General features: G+C 39.9%; 1 protein-coding gene across 1 annotated transcript in view; it reads left to right on the top strand.

Moving 5' to 3' along the window:
• LOC106606546 (PDZ domain-containing protein 8) overlaps positions 1-13,083 on the top strand; it is a 77,953-nt gene that overhangs the window by 39,851 nt on the left and 25,019 nt on the right. The window contains exon 3 of the mRNA XM_014202832.2: positions 8,098-8,200. Within this exon, the coding sequence (XP_014058307.2) occupies positions 8,098-8,200 (103 nt within the window). The remainder of the gene's footprint in view (positions 1-8,097; positions 8,201-13,083) is intronic.

Genomic DNA, 13,083 nt, shown 5'->3' with positions numbered 1-13,083 from the left:
TTTAACTTTTTTTTAATTTAAACTTTATTTAACCAGGAAGGGTTCATTGAGATTTAAAATCTCTTTTTCAAGAGCGTCCTGGCCAAGATAGGCAGCACCAAGTCATTACAAAAATGACAAATAACATGAAAAACTACAAGTAATCTAGTAAAAACCATAGAATTCACAAGAATATAACAAAATCAAAAACAGCAAATTAAAAACATTGACAGGTCAGGGAATCAGTCTCAATTTTTCATCAGTGATTTAAAAATACCAATCGGGACAAGTTCTTCCAGTTTAAAAGTATTTTGTAAGGCGTTCCAAGACGATGGTGCAGAGTACATAAAAGCCGTTTTACCAAATTCAGTTCGGACATTTGGAACAGTTAGTAAAATAAAGTCCAGCGAACGAAGAGAGTACCCACCACATTTCTGAACAATAAAATGCCCAAATAAAAGGTAGTAAACCCCAAATGGCTTTGTAAATAAAAGTATACCAGTGACTGAGCCAACGAGTGACTAGAGAAGGCCAGCCAATCCTGGTATACAAAGTGCGTGGTGCGTAAGGGTTTTGCAGTTTAAAATAAATCTCAAAGTGCCATGGTAAAGGGTGTCAATTGATCTCAAACACTGAGCAGAAGCATTCATATATAAAATATCCCCATAGTCTAGTAAAGGCATAAATCTACCTGATTGATTGAATATGTCCGTAAACACACCAGCCAGCTGGTCTGGGCATGCTCTGAGAACGCGGCTAGGGATGTCGTCTGGGCCGGCAGCCTAACGAGGGTTAACACTTTTAAATGTTTTACCCACATTGGCTGCGGTGAAGGAGAGCCCGCAGGTTTTGGTAGCGGGCCGTGTCAGTGGCACTATATTGTTCTCAAAGCGAGCAAAGAAGTTGTTTAGTTTGTCTGGGAGCAAGACATCGGTGTCCTCAATGGGGCTGGTTTTCTTTTTGTAATCCGTGATTGACTGTAGACCATGCCACATACGTCTCATGTCTGAGCCGTTGAATTGCGACTCTACTTTGTCTCTATACTGACGCTTAGCTTGTTTGATTGCCTTGCGGAGGGAATTGCTACACTGTTTGTATTCAGTCATGTTTCCGGTCGCCTTGCCGTGATTAAAAGCAGTGGTTCGCGCTTTCAGTTTTGCGCGAATGCTGCCATCAGTCCACGGTTTCTGGTTGGGGAAGGTTTTAATAGTCACTGTGGGTACAACAACACCGATGTATACGCAGAGTTTTTTTAGCAAGTGCATCAATGTTGTTGTCCAATGCTATCCGGAACATATCCCAGTCCATGTGATCGAAGCAATCTTGAAGTGTGGAATCAGATTGGTTGGACCAGCGTTGAACAGACCTGAGCATGGGCGTTTCTTGTTTTAGTTTCTGTCTATAGGCTGGGAGCAACAAAATGGAGTCATGGTCAAATTTGCCGAAAAGAGGGCAAGGGAGGGCTTTGTATGCGTCGCGGAAGTTAGAGTAACAATGATCCAGAATTTTGCCAGCCCGGGTTGCACATTCGATATGCTGATAAAATTTAGGGAGCCTTGTTTTCATATTAGCCTTGTTAAAATCCCCAGCTACAATAAATGCAGCCTCAGGATATGTGGTTTCCAGTTTACATAGAGTCCAATGAAGTTCTTTCAGGGCCGTCAATGTGTCTGCTTGGGGGGATATATACGGCTGTGATTATAATCGAAGAGAATTCTCTTGGTAGATAATGCGGTCACATTTGATTGTAAGGAATTCTAGGTTAGGTGAACAACAGGACTTGAGTTCCTGTATGTTGTTATGATCACACCACGACTCGTTAATCACAAGGCATACACCCCCGCCCTTCTTCTTACCAGAGAGATGTTTGTTTCTGTCGGCGCAATGCGTGAAGAAACCAGGTGGCTGTACCGACTCTGATAACATATACCGAGTGAGCCATGTTTCTGTGAAACAGAGAATGTTACAATCTGATGTCTGTCTGGAAGGCAAACCTTGCTCGAGTTTCGTCTACCTTGTTGTCAAGAGACAGGACATTGGCAAGTAGTATACTTGGAGGTGGTGAGCGATGTGCCTGTCTACGGAGCCTGACCAGAAGACCGCTTCATCTGCCCTTTCTGCGATGCCGTTGTTTTGGGTCACCTACTGAGATCCGATCCATTGTCCTGGGTGGTGATCCAAACAGAGGATCCGCTTCGGGAAAGTCGTATTCCTGGTCGTAATGTTGGTAAGTTGACGTTGCTCTTATATCCAATAGTTCCTCCCGGCTGTATGTAATAAGACTTAAGGTTTCCTGGGGTAACAGTGTAAGAAATAATACATAAAAAAACAAAATACTGCATAGTTTCCTAAGAATGCGAAGCGAGGTGACCATCTCTGTCGGCGCCATCTCTCTAACATATACCCATCCACGAGTCTGGGAGAGAACATATACCCCTAGGCGATGATGTTGGTTTATTGAATGTGCAGGGTGGCTTGCAGAGGTAGCCTTTAATTTTTTTGGGAATTTGTATTTGATTTTGAGTAGCCTAGTAATAGGGATTTAAAGTTTTTATAATGCCTTTATCTCCTCTTTCCTTTATTCATTTCTAGAGCGAGCAGAGGGGATGTCAACAGTTTAATGAAATATGTTTAGTTGCGAAAACGTTTATTGAAATTCCCAAACATATCACATGGTTTCCCAAAGTAAGTACTGGGTAGCTGCAGGAACAGGGTTGGAGAGCCCATGGCATACAGAGATTGGGATGAATATCACCTATCGTGCAGCGAGAGCATGTTCTTCAAACAGTGGTTGATGTGTGGAGTGAAATAAGTGTTTCTTATATTTATTTCTCAGCTGCTCTTATTAAGCACATGCTCCACTATAAATCCTAAGTAGCCAACCCGGCATCATTGAAAAAGGGACGGTTAGGAAAGGGTGCGGCCTGCATTCGCTATTCGAGTGCATACGGATGACATGTCTTTTTTTCCCATGCCCATCCTTCTGCCCATATGATAATGGGCCATTCTAAATTGAAAATATTTTTACATATTATTAAAGACAAGATTAAATTGAGAATAGTCTGATGGGTGAAAATATGATAACTTGAGAGAACAGCTGTGCAGCCTGAGGCAAGGAAGAGGGCAAGCTTTTTTTGTGACTTTCTCAAATCATCAATAGCCTTTAGTTGCATCTTTCAGCCCATATAAGTTTTGATTTCTAAGGTTTATCATTGACAACTAAAGTTACCAAATGACTAAATCTAGCATATAGGACCTGTTTCAGATCATCACTTTTATTCTCAACATAGCCACTTCATATGCGCACTCGCTCCGGAATGGGAAAAATATCCTTTCTATTTTATTCAGCTAAGTTCAATTAAATTCCTTTTGCTATAATATAAAATAATGGCACTGGACTTAAAAGCATATCTTGTCAGGTAAATGAACAAGCCTACAGACTATGGCATGGAGCATAGCCAGATAACATAATTTAAGCCAACTCATATTTTGTTCTTTTGAAATACATTTTCATAAAATATTCCTTTAGATCTGACTAAAATAAATAATGGATTTATTGTGATGGTGTATATCACATTGATTTATTTGACTTTTTAAAATGTAGAGGTTGGAAAGGCATGCGTGGAGGCCTTGAGATGCTAAACATGTTTATGTTAATTAGCTGCCAATTACCGTGAGACCGGCAGACTTTTGCATGACAACCAGAGGACACAATTTCATGACCTCCACAGCCCTATTCTGGGCCAATAAAAATGTGTAAACATGCCAGCTCTGGGCCTGAGCTCTGTCTCCTCCACCCTCTCCTGATGGTGGTGTAAGCCTTTGTTATGTTGCTTGGGTCTGGTATAGTAGTGGAGTGGCTGCAGACGGTAGGACATCCAGAAACAGCTCCTCATTAATAATGCACAGTCCCTGCCCATTATGAGGCCAGGCCAACGCTATGGCTGGCTGGCTGGCACTCCTATCCTCACAGCTGCTGCAAATGGATACCCTATTACCTCACTGGGCCAGCCAGACGTGTCTGACAATGACAACCATCCACTTCAACTTACCGTGCCCAATATTGGGTTTGTCTCTGTGGGATGGAGCCAAATGCAACCAAACTGCGAGGTCTTAGTATTTGGGGAATAGGCAATGCATTTTTAAGGAATGAAAGGTTGTTGATATTCAGAGGGATATCAGAATATTCTACATAGGCCTGAAATTAACAACGAACTGGTTCAGATTCATATTTGATCGATTGCAAATTGCAACAGGATCTCTTTAAACTAGCTATCATGTTCTTTATGTTCTCCTCTTAGTTTTGATTGGCTACTTTCTGTCTGGTTACTACCAACAGATGGTGAGAAACCTCTTAAAATGTAATGATAGCATGCTTGCTTTTTCTTGACTACCGTGCATCCAAAATACATTGCTAGTGAAAGTGGTGAAAAATTGATTTTGAAGTGAATAATATTTTTCTCCAAATTAATTCTAAATAAACATTGCATATATGATTGCATATATTGATTGCATATATTTTCACACGTTAATACTTAGTGGAAGAAGCTTTGGCAGTAATTCAACTGTGACTCATTTTGAATTAAGATTTTGCCAACTTTGCACAACTCTTACAGCAGCTATAGTTTTTGTCAATATTGCTCAAGCTCAGTCAATTTGGTTGGGAATCATTGATGGACAGCAATATTCAAACATTATCTTTGGTGTTAAAATGTGTGTAATTCTCCTGCTGAAAAATAAAACTCAGACTGCTATGGGTTTTCCTCCAACTTTTTACTTGGGCTCCTTTTAATATTTATTTAAATCCGTACCAACTCCCAGTCCCTGCCGGTGACGAGCATATCCATAACCTGATGCTGCCACCACAATACTTATAAACACAGAGGGTCAACAACTTTGCTTTCACTCCACATTACTGGCCTGTATGACAAAGTGAAAAGAAGAAAGCCGGTGTTAAAAAATCCACTCCAAATCATCCATTCTGTTTGCAACAAGGCCCTTAAAGGTAAACTTAACGAAATTACATTGCCACGAGCAGTAGGTTGTGTTGATCTGTAGGAATAAAATCCAAATGAATCCCTTTAGATGTAATTGTAAGGCATCAAAATGTGAAGACTGCAAGGTGTGTGCAGACTTTCGCTAGGCTCTGTATGAATACAGAGTACCAGTCAAATGTTTGGAGATGCCTACTCATTCACTTTTTTTTCTTAAAAAAAAAAAAAACTCTCCTTGGTCAAATAGCCCTTACACAGCCTGGAGGTGTGTTGGGTCATTGTCCTGTTGGAAAACAAATGATAGTCCCACTAAGCACAAAGGTGGCGTATCGCTGCAGAATGCTGTGTGCCTTGCATTCTAAATAAATCACTGACAGTGTCAGCAGCAAAGCACCATCACACCACCTCCTCCATGCTTCACGGTGTAAACCACATATGCGGAGATCATCCGTTCACCTACTCGGCATCTCACAAAGTCACGGCAGTTGGAAGCAAAAATCTCCAATTTGGACTCCTCAGACCAAAAGACAGATTTCCACCGGTCTAATGTCTATTGCTCGTGTTTCTTGACCCAAGCAAGTCTCCTCTTATTGGTGGCCTGATTCATGCAGTTTTCTCACGCAGTTGATGTTGAGATGTGTCTGTTACTTGAGCTATGGGAAGCATTTATTTGGGCTGCAATCTGAGGTGTAGTTGACAAGTTACATCATAGCACTTGATGGTTTTTGCGACTGTGCTTGAAGACACTATCAAGGTTCTTAATGTTCTGTATTGACTGACCATGTCTTAAAGTAATGATGGACTGTCGTTTCTCTTTGCTTATTTGAGCTGTTCTTGACATAATATGGACTTGGTCTTTTACCAAATAGGGCTATCTTCTGTACACCACCCCTACCTTGTCACAACACAAATGATTGGCTCAAATGCATTAAGAAGGAAACAAATTCCACAAATTAACTTTTAACAAGGCACACCTGTTAATTGAAATACATTCCAGGTGACTACCTCATGATGCTGGTTTAGAGAATGTCAAGAGTTTGTAAAGCTGTCATCAAGGCAAAGGGTGGCTACTTTGAACAATCTCACATTTAAAATATATATTTGTTTAACACTTTTTTTGGTTATTACTGTGTTATTTTATTGTTTTGATGTCTTCACTATTCAACAATGTAGAAAATAGCAAAAATAAAGAAAAACCCTTGAATGAGTAGTTGTGTCCAAACCTTTGACTGGTACTGTTTAAACTGTATTACATTCATTTAAAATATTCAAGAGCTTTTTTTTAAAAACTGATTTAAAGCCAGGCCCTTGGTCGTGAACTAGTTAAGACACTGGTCAAGCCAGAAGAAGGGTGTCCAAAGTTTTAGTGGTCGGCTTTTACCCAAATTCAGAAAGGAGCTCGAAGATTTATAATCAGTGGCAGTATTAAGTTATGAAGTCTGTGTAAAATGCACTGTCTACAACCACCAGATGGAGACATAGTCAGTATATTGTTAATCCAGAATCCAGTATCCACACATCCTGTATAAATACAGAGCTTGTTGTATACAGTAATTGGGGACTCAAAGTAATGGGTTTATCCAGTGGTCTAATTTAGGAAAATAAAAAAAGGTTACTACCGTTTTCTTTTATTTGCTTTTTTAAACACTTGTCAGTTGTATTTTTATGACCTTAAAATTGACAAAAAAAAAATATTTTGAAACCATCAATTTCAAATAGGTCTACGTACTGTATATTGTAGAAATGAATCCCACAATATACAAGAAGACTCTCCTATGTATTAATTTGGACAGTGAAGCAAAAACTTTTAATTTGGCTCTATACTCCAGCATTTTGGATTTGAGATCAAATGTTTCATATGAGGCGACACTACAGAATGTCACCTTTTATTTGAGGGTGTTTTATATAAGCGTTTTACCGTTTAGAAATGAAAGAACTTTATGTATCTAGTACCCCCTATTTGAAGGTGTCATATGTAGTCAAGTGTAGTATTTGGTCCCATATTCCTAGCATACAATGACTACATCAAGCTTGTGACTCAACAAAATTGTTGGATGCATTTACAGTTTATTTTAGTTGTGTTTCGGATTATGTTGTGCCTAATGGAAAATAATGTATTGTCTTTTTGAAGTCACTTTTATTGTAAGTAAGAATATAATGTATCTGAACACAATGTGGATATTACAATGATTACGGATAATCATGAATCAATCTTAAATAATGATGAGCGAGAAAATTACAGGGATAAATATTATACCCCCCCCCCTCCCGAACAAAATGTTAGTCCCCTGTTATTGGTAATGGTGAGAGGTTCGCATGTCTTGGGAGTATGATCTTTGTGCGTCTAACTTTCTCATCAGTATTCAGGATTATCCATAGTCATGGTAGCATGACATTAATGTTGAAGTGTTCAGAAACATTTTCTATTCTTATTTACAATAAAAGTGACACCATACATTATTTACCATTCATTTATATTGGGCACATCATAATCTGAAACACAACCAAAACAAACTGCAAATGCATCCAACAAGTTTGTAGTCACAAGCTTGATGTAGTCATTTTGTGCTAGGAATATGGGACCAAATACTACACATTTGACTACTTTCATACACAAGTATATTTGTAAAAATACTTATGACACCTTCAAATTGGGGTACTGGATACATATAAAGTGCTGTAAAACATATGTATAAAAATACCCTCAAATAAAAGGTGACATTCTGTACTGTCTCATATGAAACATTTTATCTAAAATGTTGGAGTATAGAGACAAATTAAACGTTTTATATTCACCGTCCAAAAGAAATATGTACGGGAGTGTAAATAGCTCAACACTTCAAATGCGCAGATACTACTGCTATACTACAGTAGTTTATGCTTTTCTTGTGTATTTTCATCACTACACCAGGGGGCAGCAATAGCCTTGACAGTGTTTGTTTGCTTTAGTATCATTGTAACCATTGGCCAGGGGTCTCTCTGATACATCTTAGTAGCACCAGAAAACACAGTGGCATCAACAGGTTTACATACAGTAGGCTATGCACTATACATAGGGAGACCAGGAGAATCCGCAATGATGTACTGTCTAAATGAGCTTTTTCTTCTGTCATTTCTCCTTCAGGCTGTTTATCCTGGGCTCGTATGACCGAGAGACCTACGTGCACTGCACCTTTGAGCTGAGCAGCCATGAGTGGAAAGAGAAGACGCGCAGCTCCATCAAAACGGTGGGCTTCTCTTCAGATACTGTTCCCCCTCCCCCATGTAAAACAGCAGTCATCTTTCTTAAAGACCACCCAAGTGGAATGCCTATTTGTTCCGACAAAAAGCCAGAAGGCTACTGACACGTTTGATCCCCCATGTTCAACAAGGGGAACCTTTTTCCTTAAGAAGAATGACAAACAAAGTATCGTATCTGTGATCCATGTTATTTTTGTGGTCCAAATAATCAATTGTCACGTTTTGACAATAGTGTTTAACTCCAATAGATGAGGTACGTTTGTGAAACGTTAATTTGCTAAGTACAAAACACCTAATGGTGACATTTATCGGTTTTACAGATTTTTTTTTAATACGTTTTTATTCACAGATATTAACATGATAGAGACCATAGCCATTAGAGAAGAATCATGAAAGACTTGATCTATTGATACAAATGTTTTAAGTTCCCCCATCTGAGAAGTCAATTTCCCCCAGTAACATTTTGAAAGAAAACAAATAATCAGGCCTTAGAGCAAACCTTTTCTAATTGCAGCAATTCAGAGATATTAGCATTTTCACATGGGGGTTGTTCGGAAGTAACGACTAACGACCATTTGAGACTGAAATGTCAAGTCTAGGCTAATTGCTGACTCCACCGCTCACACATCCCAACGCTGCTTCTTTCTGTGTGTATAACTGCCATTCGTATTGGCTCAAAGTTAATTTTAGTTTCATTCAAGAGGTAATTTCTCTGAACAATTATTGAATATTTATTGTAATTTAAGGAGCAGCTTCCATCCTGTCCAGCAGGGGGCAATGCCACTAACATTTGTTTTTCGCTACATCTCTTCCAATAAATGTCTCAGTAATCCTTATTTACTGAGTATCCTCTCAGTAAGCCATGCTTTCTATTATGACATGATCTGTAAATTACAGTTGTGTGCGTGCGTGTGTGATGTTTGTTTTGAAGAGGGAGCCAATGAACATCTCAATTTGTTTTTTACCCACATTAATTTGAGAGTGAGACCTAATTTTATCTCTACCATTACATTTTCCCATATTAAGCTTGTTTGAGTTTCACGCTTTGCTTCAGTACTTTGTTGAAGCACCTTGGCAGTGATTATAGCCTCGAGTCTTCTTGGGTATGACGCTACAAGCTTGGCACACCTGTATTTGGTGAATTTCTCCCATTCTTCTCTGCAGATCTTCTCAAGCTCTGTCAGGTTGGATGGGGAGCATCGCTGCACAGCTATTTTCAGGTCTCTCCAGAGATGTTTGATTGGGTTCAAGTCAGGGCTCTGGCTGGGGCACTCAAGCACATACAGAGACTTGTCCCGAAGTCACACCTGCATTCTCTTGGCTGTGTGCTTAGGGTCGTTGTCCTGTTGGAAGGTGAACCTTCACCCCAGTCTGTGGTCCTGATGACTCCGGAGCAAATTTTCATCAATGATCTCTCTGTACTTAACTCCGTTCATCTTTCCCTTGATCCTGACTCCTCTCCCAGTCCCCACAGCATGATGCCAACACTATGCTTCACCGTGGGGATGGTGCCAGGTTTCCTCCAGACGTGATGCTTGGCATTCAGGCCAAAGAGTTCAATCTTGGTTTCATCAGACCAGCGACTCTTGTTTCTCATGGTCTGCGAGTCCATTAGGTGCCTTTTTGGCAAAGTCCAAGCGGGCTGTCGTGTGCCTTTTACTGAGGAGTGGCTTCCGTCTGGCCACTCTACCATAAAGGCCTGACTCCACAGAAGAACTCTGGAGCTCTGTCAGAGTGACCATTGGGTTCTTGGTCACCTCCCTGACCAAGGCCCTTCTCCCCCGATTGCTCAGTTTGGCCAGGCGGCCAGCTCTAGGAAGAGTCTTGGTGGTTCTAAACTTATTCTATTTAAGAATGATGGAGTCCACTGTGTTCTTGGGGACCTTCAATGCTGCAGACATTTTTTTGGTACCGTTCCCCAGATCTACGGACATATCCTTCGACCTCATGGCTTGGTTTTTGCTCTGACATGCACTGTCAACTGTGGGACCTTATATAGACAGGTGTGTGCCTTTCCCAATAATTTCCAATCAATTGAATTTACCACAGGTGGACTCCAATCAAGTTGTAGAAACATTTCATGGATGATCAATGGAAACAGTATGCACCTGAGCTCAATTTCTAGTCTCATAGCAAAGGGTCTGAATTAGAGGTCGACCGATTAATCAGAATGGCCGATTTAATTAGGGCCGATTTTCAAGTTTTCATAACAATCGGTATTTTTGGCCACCGACTATCCGATTTTTTTTTTTTTTTAATTTTGTAATTTTTTTTTATATATTTTTTTAAATTGAAAATATTTTTTACAATTTAATATCTTTATTTATTAAAAAAATATATATTTTTAACTAGGCAAGTCAAATTAAGAACACATTCTTATTTTTCAATGACGGCCTAGGAACGGGGGTTAACTGCCTTGTTCAAGGTGGATTCATTTTTGCAACCTTCTGGTTACTAGTCCAACGCTCTAACCACCTGCCTTACATTGCACTCCACGAGGAGCCTGCATGGCAGACTGAAAACCTGTTACGCGAGGGCAGCAAGAAGCCAAGGTAAGTTGCTAGCTAGCATTAAACTTATCTTATAAAAAAACTATCAATCTTAACATAATCACTAGTTAACTACACATGGTTGATGATATTACTAGTTTATCTAACGTGTCCTGCGTTGCATATAATCGATGTGGTGCCTGTTCATTTCTCATCGAATCACAGCCTACTTCGACAAACGGGTGATGATTTAACAAGCGCATTTGCAAAAAAGCACTGTTGTTGCACCAATGTACCTAACCATAAACATCAATGCCTTTCTTTAAAATCAATACACAAGTATATATTTTTAAACCTGCATATTTAGTTAATATTGCCTGCTAACATGAAATTGTGTCACTGCTCTTGCGTTCATTGCCTGGCTCGTTGCGAACTAATTTGCCAGAATTTGACGTAATTATGACATACCGTGTAAGGTTGTGCAATGTAACAGGAATATTTAGACTTAGGGATGCCACCCGTTAGTTAAAAATACGGACCGGTTCCGTATTTCACTGAAAGAAAAAAAACGTTTTTTTTCGAGATGCTAGTTTCCGGATTCGACCATATTAATGACCTAAGGCTCGTATTTCTGTGTGTTTATTATAATTAAGTCTATGATTTGATAGCGCAGTCTGACTGAGTGGTGGTAGGCAGCAGCAGGCTCGTAAGCATTCATTCAAACAGCACTTTCGTGCGTTTTGCCAGCAGCTCTTCGCAATGCATTGCGCTGTTTATGACTTCAAGCCTGTCAACTCCCAAGATTAGGCTGGTGTAACCGATGTGAAATGGCTAGCTAGTTAGCGGGGTGCGCGCTAATAGCGTTTCAAACATCACTCGCTCTGAGACTTGGAGTAGTTGTTCCCCTTGCTCTACATGGGTAACGCTGCAAAGGGACGGAAGCTATACTGTTACACTGGCAATACTAAAGTGCCTATAAGAACATCCAATAGTCAAAGGTATATGAAATACAAATTGTATAGAGAGAAATAGTCCTATAATTCCTTTAATAACTACAACCTAAAACTTTTTACATGGGAATATTGAAGACTCATGTTAAAAGGAACCACCAGCTTTCATATGTTCCCATGTTCTGAGCAAGGAACTTAAACGTTAGCTTTCTTACATGGCACATATTGCACTTTTACTTTCTTCTCCAACACTTTTGTTTTTGCATTATTTAAACCAAATTGAACATGTTTCATTATTTATTTGAGGCTAAATTGATTTTATTTATGTATTATATTAGGTTAAAATAAGTGTTCATTCAGTATTGTTGTAATTGTCATTATTACAAATAAATAAAAAAATCGTCCGATTAATCGGTATCGGCTTTTTTTGGTCCGCCAATAATCGGTATCGGCGTTGAAAAATGATAATCGGTCGACCTCTAGTCTGAATACTTACACATGAGGTGTGTTAATTTTTTTTAATCTGTTTGCAAAAATGTCTAAACCTGTTTTCACTTTGCCATTATGGGTTATTGTGTGTACATTGATGAGGAAAAAAATCTATTTGAAATTAAGGCTGTAACAAAATGTGGCCTGGGGTCTGAATACTTTCTGAATGCACTGTATGTGTAATAGTGCAAGTGATAGCCGAAGGCAGTAGCCATTTATAAAAGCTATGAATCACAGACATGCTACAACACCTTTTCCTCAAACATTCCTTCCAATGTAAAACCTCAACTGCAGCCGCTGAGGTAAAAGTGTTCAAGTTGCCCGGTGCGTCCCTCTAATGGCTCCTCTACAGACAGATCTGCTGCCAGCTCTCTATTAATATGCAACCTAGAGATGCAGATGCAAAGTGGCATTTAGGCTGTTTTATCAGCCTCTTCCAGCTTGTGTCCCAACAGGACTCCATGCTAAGGATTAAAGGCGATACCATCTGAAAAAAGGTCACTCTCTCTCTCTTTGCATATCCCTTTGCATTTTTTTTCCAAGAATGATTGCCTGAGATGAGGCCCAACTTTCCTCTGAACTGGGCTCTTTGTGTGGCACGTATGTTCATGGTTTTCATGCTATTTAACTACTTTGTCGCTCTCTCTCTCGCTCGCTCGCTCGCTCTCTCTCTCGCTCTCTCTCTCTCGCTCGCTCGCTCTCTCTCCTTGAGCAGCTCGCTCTCTCTCCTTGAGCAGCTCGCTCTCTCTCCTTGAGCAGCTCGCTCTCTCTCCTTGAGCAGCTCGCTCTCTCTCCTTGAGCAGCTCGCTCTCTCTCCTTGAGCAGCTCGCTCTCTCTCCTTGAGCAGCTCGCTCTCTCTCCTTGAGCAGCTCTCTGTCCTCAGAGTAGCATTTTTTCCAGGAGAATTGGTTCAAGCTCTTAAATGATATTATTGACAGTGTT

Source organism: Salmo salar, chromosome ssa01, assembly GCF_905237065.1.
Source record: "Salmo salar chromosome ssa01, Ssal_v3.1, whole genome shotgun sequence".
NCBI classification, from domain to species: Eukaryota; Metazoa; Chordata; class Actinopteri; order Salmoniformes; family Salmonidae; genus Salmo; species Salmo salar.
The sequence above is the reverse complement of the archived record's forward strand: the minus strand, read 5'-3'. Positions and strand labels throughout refer to the sequence as shown.